This window comes from Trichoderma virens (genome assembly GCF_000170995.1).
Source record: "Trichoderma virens Gv29-8 chromosome Unknown TRIVIscaffold_5, whole genome shotgun sequence".
NCBI classification, from domain to species: Eukaryota; Fungi; Ascomycota; class Sordariomycetes; order Hypocreales; family Hypocreaceae; genus Trichoderma; species Trichoderma virens.
Window position 1 is genome coordinate 225711 of NW_014013744.1, and position 17579 is coordinate 243289.

The 17579-nt window shown below is 53.9% G+C and overlaps 5 protein-coding genes across 5 annotated transcripts; 3 read left to right on the forward strand and 2 right to left on the reverse strand.

Moving 5' to 3' along the window:
• Positions 1–548: 548 nt before the first annotated feature.
• TRIVIDRAFT_56125 (uncharacterized protein) lies at positions 549–1814 on the reverse strand (the record flags this gene model as incomplete). The annotated part of the gene is made up of 1 exon (XM_014102049.1): positions 549–1814. The coding sequence occupies one exon, from the start codon at positions 1812–1814 to the stop codon at positions 549–551; it is 1266 nt and encodes a 421-aa protein (XP_013957524.1).
• Positions 1815–2748: 934 nt separating this feature from the next.
• Positions 2749–5130, forward strand: TRIVIDRAFT_86848 (uncharacterized protein; the record flags this gene model as incomplete). The annotated part of the gene is made up of 4 exons (XM_014102050.1): positions 2749–3291; positions 3382–4048; positions 4112–4575; positions 4649–5130. 4 exons carry the CDS (start codon positions 2749–2751, stop codon positions 4853–4855), a joined length of 1881 nt encoding a protein of 626 aa, XP_013957525.1.
• A 761-nt stretch (positions 5131–5891) lies between these two features.
• TRIVIDRAFT_37619 (uncharacterized protein) lies at positions 5892–7997 on the reverse strand (the record flags this gene model as incomplete). Its single annotated transcript, XM_014102051.1, has 2 exons — positions 5892–6165; positions 6241–7997. 2 exons carry the CDS (start codon positions 7995–7997, stop codon positions 5892–5894), a joined length of 2031 nt encoding a protein of 676 aa, XP_013957526.1.
• A 3755-nt stretch (positions 7998–11752) lies between these two features.
• Positions 11753–13801, forward strand: TRIVIDRAFT_230139 (uncharacterized protein; the record flags this gene model as incomplete). The annotated part of the gene is made up of 2 exons (XM_014102052.1): positions 11753–12997; positions 13709–13801. 2 exons carry the CDS (start codon positions 11753–11755, stop codon positions 13799–13801), a joined length of 1338 nt encoding a protein of 445 aa, XP_013957527.1.
• Positions 13802–14229: 428 nt separating this feature from the next.
• TRIVIDRAFT_86844 (uncharacterized protein) lies at positions 14230–17291 on the forward strand (the record flags this gene model as incomplete). Its single annotated transcript, XM_014102053.1, has 2 exons — positions 14230–15215; positions 15281–17291. 2 exons carry the CDS (start codon positions 14631–14633, stop codon positions 16772–16774), a joined length of 2079 nt encoding a protein of 692 aa, XP_013957528.1.
• Between the last annotated feature and the right edge of the window lie 288 nt (positions 17292–17579).

Genomic DNA, 17579 nt, shown 5'->3' on the forward strand with positions numbered 1-17579 from the left:
AGCGTAGGATTGCGACATCGAGATAAAGTGCGGGCAAGTCGCATTGGATTGGCTGCATTGGGTTGAGTGATTAGCCGAATTCCCATTCAACGTGATTCGCGGGAGCAACTGAGGTTGCTAATTCACTACATTTACGCATATCTCATAGCGGAAATGCTTGAATAGCTGTTGATATTCATATACTCCTTGTCGTACCCATCTTTCAAGTAAGAAAAGCTATATGCCAACAGCACCTGGGTTGGAAAATCCGGCATCTGTGCTACTACAGATAGATCTCTCAGCCATACTTGCGCATGTACTTGTGCCCAAGTGCCCATATAGACTGTTCCACTGAGAAGACTCTACCTGAAGGGTTGAATGATTTGACTAGAGGTGATGAGAGCAGGATCTTCACCATCTACGTACGTAGAAAGGCAAAAATAGCTGCGTGAGTAGATGCACGCAATTCGGGTTGAGGCCGATGTCATTAACATTCCACACAATATTCGCACATGAAATGAAATCCCATCAATAGTGAGTGGCATTATATTGGTGTCATGTACCAACCACTACCATCTATTCGGCGCAGAAACAACATTGGACGAAAACGTCCTCGTTGTAATCGCTGCCCTGGCCCTCTCCTTCTTCAGCTTCTCCAGCCCTATCCTATCCGTGACCGGCGTCGCAGCAATAATGTTGTCAAACTCGTCGTCATCGCCGTCGCTGCCCTCGCCTCCCTCATCGGTACTATCACCGCCATTGTCGTTATCAGAATCCGGCTCAATGTCTAGGTCAGCCTTGAAGCGCTGCTGTGGACGGGGTATTGTCGATGGCTTTTGCTTCTCGTCGGCGTTGGGATTGGGGTTGGTGAAAGTTTTTGAGGCGAGCACCTTGCGGCGGATTTCTTCCATGGCGGCGTCATCGTCGCTGTCATCTGATAGGGCGTATGGGTCTTTGTCCTCGTCTTTTTCATCTTCGGCCTCCTTATCCTGGTCTTTTTGCTTGGGTGACCGTTTGCCCAAGTATATGCCGTCTATGCTTCCCTCTTCTTCGGAGTTTTCGTCATCATCTGTGTTGTCTTCATCCTCATCTTCCTCCTCCTCTTCATCGTCGTCCGAATTTATTGGTGCTCTTCTGTTGGTGTTTCCGCTGGTCCAGATATCATCATTACCCTCCTCTCTGCTCTCGGCATATTCCTGCTCTAACCTCTCCATCCAGTCTTCCTCCGCCTTCTTAACTTCAGCTTCGTCCGCGCAAGCCGCATACTTTTTGAGCAAAGTCGAGTTGATTTCTAGAAACGATGGTCCATATGAAAAGGGGGCCAGAATCTGCTCTGCCCAATCCAGGTGACCGCAGATGGCAAAAGCAGCGGCCAATGCCTCGACGCAATTCAACCTCCACGGCTTGCCGTAGTTGACCGTGTTGGCGGCAACGAGATACGGCAGCAGCCTCTCGCACTTGCCACCCACCTTATTCCATTGTACCTCCTTGGTCCGGGCCCACGAGCACTCGACGACGGCAGCACCAAACTGGTCCATGAGCTCTCTGTCGGCCGGCGAAATGACCTTCTTGCCGTTGGGAGTAATGATGACGCCGCCGTGGCGCTGGCCGAGGTGCAGCTCGCGCATCATGCCCAGCTTCATGAGCTTCTTCCCGGAGCATCGCTTGGGATCGCAGTGGCCTAAATCCCAACAGGCAGCCTTGAAGGCAGGGCGGCCTGCTGAGGATTCATCGTCTTGGTCGTCTCGATGGCGGGGTTGGCGAGGAGCACCGCCGCCACGGCCGCCGCCGAATTTCTTGCCTCTGGCGGCGAAGTCTTTCTTGTGTCGCACCATGTTTTGATGTATATCTGAATTTATATGTGGACTTGAATTATCGGAAAAGAAATGGCGAGTGTCGACCTGAGGATGGCGGTTGAAACACAAATTGTTGATGGTTGATGATGCAAAGAGGATTTTTTTTCTTATCGGGGGCGTCTCTCTATGAAAGTATGGTACAGCTCCAGGTACCCCTCCACTGCCGGAAGAGGCATGTCTAGGGCAGGTACCTGTTTGGAGCTTCTACATGGGCTGGCTGCAGAGAGGGAGGACGATGCGGGATAATCTGCTGTGAAAAAGTACATACTACTGTTTACCAAGATACCTACCTACCTCTATGGAAGCCATGCAAAGAGCAAACTTTTGTACAAATTAAATCCATCCGTCTTAAAGTTGAATCGACACCCGATAAGATGTACATCGCAGGTACCAGCATTCTCACCGGGCTGCCGGTCCTTAAGAGCCCCCGCTGGCGAATATCCAAGCCCCGGATAAATGCATAAACCATGGCCCAACTCCATCATGGCAGAGTAGAGGCAGCCAATCGCCAGCCAACTCAGACAGCTCGCTCTCAGTCCAGCACAGTGACCACATCGCCAGAGCGGAGGCGAATGGCTCATCAAGTCGACGGCCCAGCGTTACCACTGCGGAGTTGAAGGAGCTGCGATTAGGCAGCATTCGAGGTACGGCCATTGTGCAGCTCCGGCCACGTCGTCCTTTGGCCACTTCTGACCGAGATCCAGCTTGCGAGTCCCTTGAATCCAGACCGACGCAGCGTGAGGATTCACTCACAGCGTGTGTTTAGCTTTGCTTTCTAGGGAGAGACAGCTAGCTCTCTACTCGTACGGCCGCTAGCTCGAGCCTCGACCAGCGCAATACACAGGCGAGCTGACAGACAGACAGACAAACGAGCTAGCGAGCACCCGAAGAGAACGACAACCAACTATACCAGATGGAAGCTGCTTCTGCCCGCGCGGCGACCCGCGGCGGCTGGGGGGACGTCGGCCGCTTGCCCTCCCAGCTCCTGCGCTTCATCCAGGGAGCTTGCAGCCCCGAAAACTACGAGCCCAACCTGGCGCTCAATCTCGAGATCTCAGACCTCATCAACAGCAAAAAGGGCAGTGCCCCTCGCGAGGCTGCCACGGCCATTGTCGGGTTCGTCAACCACCGCAACCCCAATGTCGCCCTGTTGGCGCTCAGCCTCCTCGACATTTGTGTCAAAAACTGCGGCTACCCTTTCCATTTGCAAATCAGCACAAAGGAGTTCCTCAACGAGCTGGTGCGGAGATTCCCGGAACGCCCCCCAATCCGCCCGACCCGTGTCCAGGCGAGGATTCTTGAGCTGGTGGAGGAGTGGCGCACGACGATATGCGAGACGAGCCGCTACAAGGATGACCTGGGCTTCATCAGGGACATGCACCGCCTGCTCAGTTACAAGGGCTACATGTTCCCGGAGGTGCGCAGGGAAGATGCTGCCGTTTTGAACCCGAGCGATGTAAGTTTGGCCTCTTCGGCAGATGCGCCTTTAGTTCAATTGCGCTGGTATGATGTAGTATGGACATGATACTAACTCATCTGGCTGCAGAATCTGAAATCGGCCGAAGAAATGGAGGAGGAAGAGCGAGAAGCACAATCTGCCAAGCTGCAGGAGCTCATTCGCCGGGGCACACCCGAAGACCTTCAGGAAGCCAATCGCCTGATGAAGGTCATGGCCGGCTACGATACCAGATCCAAGACAGACTACCGGGCCAAGGCTGCTGAAGACGTCAGCAAGATCCAGGCCAAGGCGAGGCTTCTGGAAGAGCGCCTCGCGGCGTTCCGGCCCGGCGACAAGATGGAAGATGGCGATGTATTCAGCGAGCTTGCTGCCGCCCTGCAAAGCGCCCAGCCCAAGATCCAAAAGATGTGCGAAGAGGAGTCGGACGATCACGAGGCCGTGGCCAGGCTGCTGGAGATTAACGACAGCATACATCGTACGGTTGAGCGCTATAAGCTCATGAAGAAGGGCGACCTTGATGGAGCTGCTAAAGTCGCGGCTGGCGCTCCCCCGCCATCCCAACCGGGAGGATCGAGCTCAGCGGCAAACGAGCTGTCACTTATAGATTTCGATGGCGATGCTACTCAGAACAACGGCACTGATTCCTCACAGGCCGGCGGATTGGAAAATGATCTCCTCGGCTTGGACATTAGCGGCCAGTCGAGCACCTTTGGACAGGGCGGCGGCATTGCCTTGGGATTTGGAGCGAACCAAAGTAAGCCATACACACTCGACTCTCATGTGTCAAGGAGCCCACTGACAGCTGATTTAACATTAGATATTCCTGGGCCCGCGCTACTATCATCCCTAACTCAGGGGAGCACCGCCAGAGGGGCTGGGCAGAACGACACGCCGCCTCCATTCTCCCAGTTTGCCTCCTTCACATCTCCTCCTGCCTCACAGTCCGCCACGCCCCAGCCCAACTACCAGCAGCAGCAAGCACCGCCTCCAGCAGTTTCTAATGCCTTTGCCTCATTTTCCACTGGCTCGCCCGCGCCTAAGCCTGCTGCCGTGTCCAACGATGATGATGAATGGAGCTTTTCTTCCGCGTTGCCAGCGGAACAGCCAGTGCCGGCCAAGCCCAAGGAGCACAAGGGAATTGCCAGCAACTCCAGCTTAAGAACCGACTTTCTGGCCAAGAGGAGCACTGCCGTTAGCAACTCCATCAACATCCTGTTTGCCTTTTCAAACAACACCGCGCAACCTATTAATGAGCTTCACTTCCAACTAGCCGTCACAAAGGTACGCCTGATAAATCACCAACCCCCCTTTACCCCCTCTTCGTCGCTAACTCAAAGTCTCTTCTCCCCCACAGGGCTACGAACTCCAACTCAAACCCCAGACAGGCCGCTCCCTCTCCCCCAAGCAGAGCCGTGGCGTCACCCAAGAAGTCGACGTCTGGCACACCGGCAACAGGAACCAGCGCGTCGACTCCGTCAAGCTACGCTGGCGAGCGTCGTACAAGGTGGGCGAGGAGGTGAAGAATGAGATGGGCGAGATTGCAGAATTTAGCCTTGCGTAAATACTTTTACAACCGTATTTTTTTTATTATTTTCCCTCCAACTTTCTACATTTTTTCATCAAAAACTTTGACATATTAGGAGTGGAGGGGAAGGTTTAAAAAATGAAGAGAGTTTGTCTATTTTTTGTCTGTCTGTATACAGAAGAGTTTTTGCCTGGGACGCTACTAGAGAGATTCGTTGGGCGGGGGCATAGCGCTTGAAAGTTTTTGTTTTTCTGCCATACATGTCTCTTCGTCATCAATAGTAATTAAAAGAAACAAAAAAATATGAAATGAAACCACACAAGAAGAGACAATGAGAAGAGAAGAAATATGAGGGGAAAAAAACAAGAGAACAAAAAAAGAACAAAAAAATCAACAAAGCCGGTCAAAACAAAACGGCCATCTATTTTCACGCCCCATTATGCACATGACCCAAAGTGAACGGCATTCCATCCTGTCAGGTCTGAACCCAGTTGAATACTCTTTCTCTCCCTCGCTGTCTTCTCCCAACATGTTTCCATCATCCGTGTAAACGCCGCCGTCAGCCCAGATGTCCCTCCTTGATACAATTCCCAGACAGAAAAGGAAAAAAAAAACAAGCCAATTGAAAAAAAAGAGAAAACATAAAGTGAGAAAACAGTGTTAAAAGAAAAGTCAAACAATGTCTGTGCCAAAGCAGATAATTAACGTGCCGCAAGTCATGTTGAGAAATAATAGAAAAAAAAAAAAAAAGAGTTCTTTTAACACAGAGATGCTCGGTTCGTGACAAGTGAAACCAGGTTCCGTATGACCCCTTTGTCATGTAATTGGTTGCAGGGCTTCCAGGATGCCGTCCAGAGGGGGGAGCGAGAAAACAAAAAAGAGCATCAATCAGCCAGCCCATGGCCGCAAAACGCAATTGAGATGAAATCGTGCGTCGGTCGCTAATATTAATCGCACAGGCCTGCTGGGTATTAGAAAAGCTGCTGAATAGCCTCTGAAACGTTCACAACTTCCGTCACTTCTTCCTCTTGGAGGGGATGCCGCAATCATTCCCCGTCATTCGTCTCTTCTTCTAGGAACCAAGCTCGCGGACAGATAATGATGGCGTGGTAGGCTGGAGTGGGTATCCGTTGGCCGATGCCTTGGCCATGCTCTCTCTCTCTGCCTTTTCTCGCTCTCGTTGCGCTTTTTCGGATTTCGTGATACGAGGCTTCCGCGTGACAGCACCGCCTCGGGAGCCTGGGCCACCGCCGCGTCCAGTCGTCGCTCCTCCTCTTGTGGCACCTCCCCGGCCGCCACCTCGACTGCCTCGTCCGCCTCGGCCTCGCTTGGGACGCTCCTCGTGTCTACAATGTCTGCGTTAGCGAGTGATAACGATGAAGAAGATTGCCCAGCAATGCTGAGATAGGATCAATACATACCCCGCAGCTGGCTTTTCAACCTCGGGAACCAAGGGACCAGAGTAAACGAAGAAGCCATCTCGGCTGGCGGCAGCTTGAGCCTCCCAGAGCAGTTCAGAGTCGTCCACGAAGTCATCATCCACATCGTACTGGTCCTCTTTGAAGTTTCGTTTCTTCTTTGGCTTGGCTTGGGCATCGGCGCCACTTACTCCGCCATTTTCGGGATTGCTACCTTCGGCATCGGACAAGTCGACCGACATCTCATCGCCAGATTCGCGACCGGATTCAACCTTCTCCAAGGACGCCGCAGCCGCAGCAATTCGAGCCTTGCGGTCTCGGTCAGCGGCAAGCCGGGGATGCAAAGCATCCCAGCCATACTGATCCTCGGCCATGCGCATGAAATTTACATATTTGTTTGTTTCTCCCGCGGAAATAGGGATGGTGAGGACAATGGTGGGCGTCTCCTTTTCTTCGCCAGGGCGGGCTCTGCCGAAATCAAGAATCGATCTCTCGTCCATCTCCATAATCGTCTCTTCCAAATAGTCTGTTTTTGGTGTCGAGACGCCGGTGATGGGCTTTTGTTTCGGAGACACCTTCTTCACAGGCCCGTTTGCAATTGTGGTAAAGTTGGCATGATCAATGACTGGTCGTGGAGCCGGAGGCGTAGGTGTGGGGGCATCACGCTTTATTTCCGGGACCGCAGGCTTCAAAGCAGGAGTTTGAGCTGGTGTAGAAGCTGTTGTCTTGGGCACATAGGATGGGGAAGGCGGCAATGGGGTAGCGTCTTGAGTCTGCAAACGGGACTGAGACACAGCAGGCGGGTAAGGCTGGTGGGATTGACTGGGCGATGCCTTGGTGGACGGCTGCGGCTCAATCATGCTGGCAATGGATGGCGAGCGATGGGATGGCTGAACCGGTAGGGGTGCCCGCGGAGACCCGGCAGCTGAGGAGTAATGCGAAGTTATAGTTTCTCGGACGGGATCATAATTGCCCCGGATGGGATCGTAGCTCTGGCCGCTGGTGCGCACGGGTATGGATGTAGGGCTGGCGATGCTGTTTGACGGCGATCGGGTGACTGGTGGCGGGTCGGCATTTAAAATGCTTTGCATGGAGCTGGGATAGCCTTCTCTCTTCTGCATCTTGGGCGAATACCGTCTATCCGGGAGCTGCTGTAATTGGTGCTGCGGTGTGGAAGACAAAGGCTCTCCAAGCTGAGGGTGAAGGGAGGGAGAAGAGGACGACAGCCCTCCTGCCGCGGCAGGGGCCAGGGGTCTTGGACTGGGCGCATCGGTGTCGACATCAGAAGCAGGCGCCAACTTTCTCTTGCGCTGCACGGGTGGCGCTTCCGCATCTCGAGACTTTCGGGGCTTGCGAACCTTGGGCGCTTCGGATCCGTCTGCAGGGGCCTTGGGCTTCACCACGGAACCGGGCTTGCGTCCTGGCTTTTTGCGGGGTACGCCAGCTGCTGTTAGTTGCACCCATTCGCCGTCGATGTAGGAATACTTCTTTTGCGCCTGGCTTCGCGAGCCTGGGGTGGCTCCGGGAGAGCCTCCAGGAGGTGGCTGCGACGGATACTGCTGCGAGTACTGCTGCGAGTTCTGGTCGCCACTGACGACGATTTCCTCCATGTCGAGCTTTGATTGGTCTTTCGCGACGTTGGGACGGCGGCCAGCCCCTTGAGAGGGCGACCCGGGTTCTGAGAGGGAGCCTGAAGGGGGAGAGGAGAGTTCGCCGGCGGAGGAATCGAATCGCGTCGATGCGTCGCCGACAGCAGCCATAGTAGGGCTGACGCGAAGGTGGAAGCGATGGGAGGCTGCCGTCAAGATGTGACCTGGCGGCAGCGTAACTATCTCTCAGCCACGACGGAAAGGTAGATAGTTGAGAGAGGCAATCTGTCGTTTTTCTAGTGGCCGAGGTACTGAGAGGGAATTCTCGAGCGACAAGGCTACTAAGGTAGCTCGGCGGTTTCGCACAAGGTGGGAAATTATGTATTACAACATAAAAAAAAAGGCGAAGAGAAAATTAAATGGAAATGGACAAGGGAAAAAAAAAGAAAAGAAAGAAAAGAAGCCGATGGAAAATCAATCAATACAGATCAAAAACCCCAATCAAAGGCAACGAGTGTGTTTGAATCGCAGCCTTGCAAATGAAAGGAAATTTAATCGAATCGAATCAAATGACAAAGCGCGTCAACGAGGCTGCGGTGCAGAAAGTGTGACGTTACGTGAGTGGCCGGAAGCCGGAGTGGAAACGTGACGAGTGGAGCCGGGTTTGGACTTGCGAATAGCCTCACAAACGGGCAGTTGGGCGACAGACTGGCGGATGATGCGATGCGCGGCGGCCTGACGGATGCGCTGAGGATGCGGGGCTGCAGCGGTTGCAAGAGCTGGATGGCGTGCAGCAGGGCCAGGCCTGAGGGATGCACTGCGTTTGGCGATGGCGCGGGCGCTGCACAGGAGCGAGATTGATGGAAAAAGTGCGTGGTTGGGAGAGAGGAGGTGAGGCAAAAGAAAGGGGAGAGGCGGAGGGGGGAGAAAAATGATGGGAGGAACAAGAAAAAGAAAGGGAAAAAAAAAGAGGAGGGAGGGGGAAATGATGGGGGATTTGCCAGCTCGGCACGATTTGGGGATGGCGACAATATAGCAATTCTGATTTTCTAACAAAAAGGCGAGAAAAACGGGGCGGCCAGCGCGTGTTTTGGCCTGGGAAAAGCGCATCTGGGAGCAGCTTCGGTTGACTTCGGTCACTATTTGACGGTACCTCCAGGCAATGAAAATGCCAATGCCAAAGGCATGTCGGGTTGAATTAAGCAAGACGGGCTGGGCTGGGCGTGGGTCGCAGCGCCAAGGGGGGTACCGGTATGAACAAAAACAGCAATTTGTCTAATACAATGTACTCGTTACGGAGCATTGAGGTCTTGTTTCCTTTTTTTATGCGGCGTCGGCGGCACAGTACGGGGGGCACGGAGCAAATGGAGAGCGGCCAATTGGGATTGGATGTGGAACGGCACAGCACAGTACTATGTACAGCTGGCCTGTTAGGTAGTCCTAGTTACAGTTACTAGGTACTAAACAAAGAACCCAGCCCGGCAATAGTGCAGCCAGAGTCGACAGATGCGAGCCGAAGTTGGCGCTCCTCTGCTCTTATTTGACAGGCTAGCCCAGGGTCCAAAGGCTCTGATCCAGGGTTTAGCGTCGGATCACGGGACTGCTAGCCAAGTATCTGCCTACCAATCTGCTACCTAGCCACGTCCGCTAGCAGTTAGTGGCATTTAGACTCCAGCTCCAGTCTGCAGTCCCGATAGCGCAGATATGGAGCGTTATGATGATTGACGCCAAGCCGCTGGAGACGCACATGGCCATGGCAATCCCGCCAGCAGGCACTTGCGCACGCAACGAAGCAGCGAGTTGCACAGCTGCAATCACATGCGCATCGCATCGCAAGCACTGCACAGCACGGCACTCGCATCAGCGATCGGACTGTGATACACGCCTGGACGGTGCCGGAGAATTCAGGATGCAAGGTTGAGAAACAGGCACAGTAGCGTGGCCTGATCCATGTACTGGCCGTGCCTTGCGGCACCCCAGAGTCCCCTAACAAAGTTGCTGTGTGGGGGGGGAGAAGGCGACGCTAGGGCACTTTCGAGATGCGCAAATACAGCACAAGTAGGGGGGGATCGGCCGGTGGGCCAATCAGGGCGCAGATTAAACGCGGCACGCTCTTAGCGACCAGAGGCTTCTAGAGACCCGAGAAGCGCGCTGCAGCAGCCCAGAGCGGGGCTGTTGCTTTTTCCGTGCTCATGGCTGCATGCACCAGATTCCGGAAAAAGACCAGGCCTGAAGCCGAGCCCCACCCACTGCCGTCCTTTTGATTCTGGCTGGTGGCATCAGATAGGGCAGGCGCGGGCCGCCATGGACGGTGGCATCAGGTGCGCCGTGTCGGGCGTCGCAGATGGAAAAAGGAAAAAAGAGAGAAGAAGAAAAAGGAAAGAGAGAGGGAAAGAAAAAGGAGAAAGAAAATGTGAGACATGAGTAATAAGCTGTACCAGGAGATTTTAGTCTGGAAAAGAATAACTGAAAACAAGTGAAACATCGTCTGCTGTTCCTGTCAGGCATGTCTTGGAATTGCTCATGCTGTAATTTTTCTTGTCTCTGGCCGGGCCCCCTAAAAACTACTTGGCACAGAGACATTTGGGGTCTCGCCTCGCTAAAAAACCGCTGGAGCCATCCTCTACTGGGTCCCAGCAAGCTGCCCTCGCCAACGGTGCTGATTTTTTTTTCCTGCCCATGTAAGCAAGCGAAACCAACTTTCGATAACCCTCGCATCTTGCAACGTCAATATTATATTTGATAGCATCCATACTGTCAGCACCGCTACTTGTTCAGATAAGCATCGCAGGATGAACAAGACAGTACCCAGTGCAGGTATGTACGAGTAAGCCTTGCAGCCCCCTAACTGTCCCCTAGGCTCCCACCAAAAGTCACACTAGCTGTCGCTGTCGCCGATCACCTCATGTATTCCTCCGTCTCATGTCATGTGCTTGTCGGATTTCGCCAGCAACGCGACGGGCGCAGGGAGGAATCCATTCAACCGACACGACACGGCACGAGGTGATATGTGACCGGCGCTCTCCCAAGGCCACGATACTGTCTCACCCAGATGCACGCCTGAACCTTTTTCTTTGACTCTCGCCCGTCTTGCCAATTGGGGCCCCTGTCATGCGCTGCTTGCTGGGAACCCGCGTGGCACTAATGCAGGTGTGGCGGTGCTGGCTGGCTGGGCTCCGAAACTCTAGATTTGATCTAGAATTGCAAACGCTTCGGCCAATCGTGGGGGTCCTTGTTCCACGGCCAGCCGCAAAATATACGAGGTACCTCGGGTCTTATTTAGGAATACAGGCGCGAACTGCCGTACGAGTAAGCCTTGTAGGCATTCGATGCCTGTTCTGAATAATGCGACTCACCAGATGCCGCAAGACGAATAGAATAGAGTGGCAGACCACCTGTAGATTACTTGATACGGCTCTTAGTATAATTGCATTAGTAGAATTTTTTGCGCCTCGTTTCTTTATTGTACATACCTATGTATAGCATTGTGTGACTTGGAACAGCCACAGCTCGAGGGAAACCTGCTCCTTTGATGACAATGTACCCGTCATTGCCTACGCAGAAAGGTACCTTGTATGGCCTCATCTACCTACAGTGCAACTAAAATGACCCATTAACCCGCAACCAACCAAGCGCGGGTCCATGCATTCCATGTCACCCTGCAGACTGTAGAAGATTGCGTGCGCTGTGCAGAGCGCTCCGTGCGAAACCTGCTGCCAAGTCAATCTCTCCTTATTAATGGCCCTTCTACGGAGTACTGCAGTGAGCTTCATTCGTTTGCGGATATGGGCTTATCGATACGGATGGGGCAGGCTAAGCTGGCATCGTCGCCCCACCATCATTTTCTTGAATTCTAACTCTTATCAAGCAGATACCTCAGGCAAATCAACGTAGGATACGTCTGTACTACTGCGTCTATCGACAACATGGATCCCACGCTGCTCATTGGCGATATCGTCGAACGAAGCGAAAAGGGGGCGAAACCGGTCGAGTTCCCCTCAGGCCCCATCTCAGCGACCGGGTTTCCTCAGCACAAACGACGATGGAAGCCCTCCGCGTTCAAGCAGCAGCGAAATGGCGGTGCATCGCAGCCCAACCAGGCACAGGAGCAAGGCCAGTCACAGAGCTTCGAAGAGGCCGAAAGAAAGCGAATAGATAGAGAGAACCAGCAAAAGATCAACGACATGACGCCCCAAGAGATATCTCAGGCGCAGGAAGACATAATGAAAGGACTGAACCCGGCGCTCATACAACGCCTGCTCCAAAGAGCCAACATCGACGAGCCTGACCCAAACTCGCCGTTTAATATGCCTGAGGCCCCAGAGCCGCAAGAAGCTTCATCTTCATTGCCTGTGATTCCTAAAGCCCGCTTTGACGACGTGCCAAAAACAGCCACCGTTGAGGACGAGACTGCGGACGTCGTCGAGCCAGAATCAAAACCTGAATCAAAACGTCCAGCCGCTGCCGCTGCTGCCCAGGCGAAGTCGACCAAGAAAATCGCCGATAACTACGATGAAGACCGAGAACCATCTCAAATCCCACCCGACCTCTTCCCCATTACCGACCTTCCGAAATCAACACACTTCCCTGTTCCCCCGAGCCTCCCGGACCTGGACCCTTCGGATCCCAATTTCCTCGCCACGCTGCACGAAAAATACTTCCCCAATCTCCCCGCGGATCCGAGCAAGTTAGCTTGGATGGCGCCTGTTCCCACTCAAGACAGTCCTGCCGATAGAGATTCTCCATACTATCCCCATCCCGAGATCAGCGTTTCAGCATTGCGCTTCGACTTCCGAGGTCGTTTCCTATCGCCGCGAGTGAGTCGGTCCATTCCCTCATCCAAAGGACTGCATCACCACGGAGAAGCCCCCGAGGCTGCAGGCTACACAATCACCGAGCTCGCTAGACTGGCACGAAGCGCTGTGCCGGCGCAGCGTTGCATAGCGTTTCAAACTCTAGGCCGAATCCTGTACCGTCTGGGGCGCGGCGAATGGGGAACTACTCCAGACCACCCCATTGCCATGGGAGTCTGGGGCGCTGTCAAGGAGGGGCGGGTACTGGAGAGTCTGGCTGAAGCAAGCATGGGCGAGGGCGGGCACAGGGGCAGCAGGGCGTATGCCGTGGAAGCCCTCTGGCTGTTTGAAAAGGGCGGATGGCGCGAGAAGCTGCAGGTGAGGTAAGGCAGAAGTATTTTGGGCATTGGAGAAAAGAAGCCGGCTTGTTACGTTGATACCGCCAGCGTGCCGTTTCCAGGCATGATTCCATTTGTGGCATACCCATGCATCTTGAATATGAGCTGGCATCCGTTTACTTGCCAGATATTGCGAAACAAGACAAGACAAAAAGAGGTAGACTGTGGGTAATATGACAATTGCGCCGTACACAGCTTGTATGCAAGCCACTGAAGGCAGATATGCGCCGTGTTAAAGACACCGTATACCAGCAGATGGGCTGCGCTGACGTGGATTCTAGCACACGAATTTGGCACCCATACAGTTGACTAGTCTCATGACGTGTACACAGATTAATCTGCTAAGGCCAACACTAACGAACAGGCGTATACTGAGTTGTTCGCGGCTATACGGAATCCAGCCCGTATGCGACAAGCCCGATGGATTTCGCGCATTGGGAGTCGATGCCGCCAGCTCAGTTGATTGATTTACTGCATCGGGCTTGTGCGTCGGACGGCGGCCAATGGGGATGTACATGGGCCTTATCAGTTGGTCCCTGGTGCGATCAAGGTAGTGATCCATGAGAAATAGAGGGAATTGTGAAGATGAAATAGAAGGGACGGCAAATGATGCAATTGAAGAGCAGTTGCTTCCAATGATTAAATTGACTCAGACTATAACCATCCACGGTACTATCTAACATTTTCGTAGATCTACTCCATCGATCTGATAATCCACCACGACGTCGCTGGCCAGAACCATGGCCGTGCTGAGTTTCAGGGCTCCGGCAGTGCCAGGCGGTGATTGGCTAGGCGTGCCCGGGCACCAATGGCCATTCCGTCCCAAGCCCAGGGATTTGCCAGGCTTTTAGCGTGCCTTTCCGACTTGGCTTTCCACTGGCACATTGGCCTGAAGCCTTGCCGTGGCGGTGGGGGGGAGGGAGTGAAAAAAAAAAATACATCGCCCACACTTTGCCGCCTCTTCTTCTTCCTCTCCAGCCCACAAGCAACACGGCACCGCCGTCGCCAGCCAACTTTCCCCCCTCGCCTTGGGTGCTTGCAATTTTCTTCTCTTCTCTCTTCTCACTCCTGTGCTTCGGACTCTGATTTGCAGCGCGTCGTCGATTCTTTTCCTTTTCTTCGTCGAGAATCCTCTTCCGCTCGTGCCCGTGCCCGCCGAACCTCGTCGATCGACACGGCAGTGACGCATCACGACAGCGACCAAGGAAAAAGCCCCGGTTCGCCGACCAAGATACAAAAAAAAAAGAAACAAATAAAAGAAAAGAAAAGAAGGAGATTCCACGCTTGGAATTTCTGCTGCAATCTCGGCGAGACGATAAACATAATTGTTGAACCGACTGGCGCAGGTGAATTCCATCATCTTCCGCTTTTTTTTTTTTTTTTGACGCCAGCTGTCTGCACAGCCTGTCAGGATTTTCTGCAGTGCGGAGAGTTCCCATCGTCCATCAAAAAACCCCTTTTTTGGCTCCTCTGCGCAATCACCCGCAGAAAGAAGAAGAACGGTTCAATTGATCGGTTAAAAAAGAAGCCAAGACAAGAACCTTGATTTTTGCAAAGGCCGGCATCATCCAGACCAACTGCAAGGCCAATTATTTCTGTGACTTTGACTAGCCATGGCATCCCCTCTGCAGTTCGCCTACCGGACCCAGAAGACCATTGGCGTCTTTGACGCCGCTCCGGTCTACGAGCCCCTTTCTGGGTTCACCAAGCCCGAGGGAAACCTGCGGTGTTGTGCCTACTCGCCTTGTGGCCGCTTCTTTGGCTGGGCCACTCCCGAGGCTCTCAGCGTGGTGAACACCACCAGCGGCCAGCTCATCCTCAACCTTCCCATTGTCAACGTCTACGAGCTCGGCTTCTCACCCCTGGGCACCTTTGTCATCACATGGGAGCGGCCGGCCAAGGACGAGGCCGGAGACGCGACCAAGAACCTCAAGGTCTGGCGTACCGTGGAGGAGGGCGTCGACGCTGCCGCCAAGGTGCCTGTAGGCCAGTTCGTCCAGAAGCAGCAGGGCGGCTGGAATCTGCAGTACACCGCCGACGAAGCCTACTGCGCCCGCCTTGTCACCAACGAAGTGCAGTTCTTCCAGAGCCATGACCTCGTCACGGTGTGGAACAAGCTGCGCGTCGAAGGCGCTACCAACTTCGCCCTGGCCCCGGGCCAGGATCACGCAGTGGCTGTCTTTATCCCTGAGCGCAAGGTAAGCATCGCCGGTTATCGATTTTCTTTTTTTTTCGTTGCTGTCTGCTAACAACTGAGACTTAGGGAGCACCCGCCGCCGTCAAAGTTTACAAAGTGCCCGCATTCCAGAGCCCCATCTCGCAAAAGACCTTTTTCAAGGGAGACAAAGTGCAGCTGAAGTGGAACAAGCGAGGATCCAGCCTCTTGGTTCTGGCTCAGACCGACGTGGACCGATCCGGCAAGAGCTACTACGGAGAGACGACTCTATATCTACTGAGCACCAACGGCACTTTGGATGCTCGTGTGACTTTGGACAAGGAGGGTCCCATCCACGACGTCTCGTGGTCGCCTTCGTCGCGACAGTTTGGTGTGGTATATGGTTACATGCCAGCCAAGACGACTATTTTCAACGACCGCGGCATTGCGGTGCACTCATTCCCCCTTGGACCTCGCAACACCATCTCCTTCTCGCCTACCGGCCGCTTCGTCCTCGTTGCCGGCTTCGGCAATCTCGCTGGCCAGATTGACGTGTACGACCTGGAAAAGGACAACCGAAAGGTCTGCACCATCGAGAGTGGCAACCCCAGCGTGTGTGAATGGAGCCCCGACAGCCGTTATATCATGACGGCCACGACCTCTCCGCGACTGCGAGTCGACAATGGCGTCAAGCTGTGGCACGTCACCGGCGGACTTATGTACAACGAAGATATGGTTGAGCTGTACAGCGTTCTATGGCGACCCGCAGATGCCGCTAGCATCGAGGGTGGAGATCCCCTCAGCTCTATCCCGACCGCACACGCTTCTGCGGCGACCTTCCTCAGCACTGTCAAGGCTCCCAGCAAGCCTGCTGGAGCATACCGACCTCCCGGTGCTCGTGGATTGGCCACACCACTTCATTTCAAGCGTGAGGATGAGGGTGGCGCCGCTCACATTGTCAGCAATGGCACCCAGAACGTGAGTGCCAATGGATTCGGCAGGGCTCGACGTGCCGTCCCCGGCGCTGAGCTGGCCGAGGGCAATGTCCCGACTGTCCGAACCGTACCTGGAGCGGAGCCTGCCAATGATGATGGCTCTGCCAAGAAGAACAAGAAGAAGCGCAGCAAGAAGAACAACCAGCCCGACGGCAAGCTGGAGCCCGAGCCTAACGGAGGGGCCAGCCTGGCCCCGCCACCGCAGGAGTACGGCGCTGGCTCGGGCAATGAAGGTCGCAGCCCAGAGAGGCGCGGAGTGGCCGGCGGCAACCAGAACGGCCGCGGCTTCAGAAGCCGCTCTCGAAACAACATGCCAGCCCGCAGCCGAAGCAACACCCAGCAAGGTCCTCGAGGCCAGAACGGAGGTCAAAACGGACAGCAGCCGCAACATCACCAGTCCGGCCCTCCTCCCAGTGCCCCGACTGAGCCGGCATCGCAGAACCCCAACGCTAAGAAGATTCGCAGTCTTCAGAAGAAGGTTAGAGCCATTGAAGACTTGGAAATGCGACTTGCTGGTGGCGAGAAACTGGAGGATACCCAGCTAAAGAAGATTCACACTAAGACATCTGTTCTGAAGGAGCTGGAGTCTCTTGGTGGTGAATCGTAAACTGTTTTAACAGGACTGGGTGCATTTGAGACGAGCAAGAGTGTTGGACGAGAAGAAGGAATGTGTTTTATTTTCTTTGCTTTGTGGAATTGGGCGTCCCATAGGCCGGCATTCTAAGGCGATGGTTTTCAAGGTATGAATACTTCGGACAAGGGCTATTACTGAGCGGGCCAGGTTTTTAAAAAAAGGGATAGTGGCTGAGGGACCTATGGATTTGGTTGGTTTTGTACACCACTGCAACGCAACGTTTTCTTGGACAAGAAAAGCAAAAAAGGAGATGTGCTTGCATCCGACTCTCGGACCGCTGTTGCCCGAGGCAAGACGTTTTTTATGTCGGTAAATAGTTATGGGAATCGAGCACTACGCCTGGTAGTGGTATTCTCTGAAGGAAATGCTGCCCTGGAGTTTTTAGATCCGTGGGTACGTCGACAAGTTGCCTGCTGGAAGGGGGGACGGGGGCAAATGTTTGTTGGCAATGTCATGATGCATAATACAAAAACTACATGTTGAGATTGAGATTTGGTCGATGCCTCCTAAGTGATGCTTGGTTGTGATTGCCAAGGTGTATTTCTGATGAACACCAACAGTCGTATATATCCGCCATCTGTCTTTTACGAACTTACTGCTGCTAGAAGCGTGTCCATCTCCGCTCCAGAAACCAAATGGACCATGGTATAACAGATCAATCACAGTCCAGTCCCGGCCGTCTGGCGGACTATCGGACCCATTACGCCGATCTCCCATCCGGAAGGCCATGCGAGTGCCAGTCGTGACTCGATGACGATCCCTTCTATTTCCTCCCTCC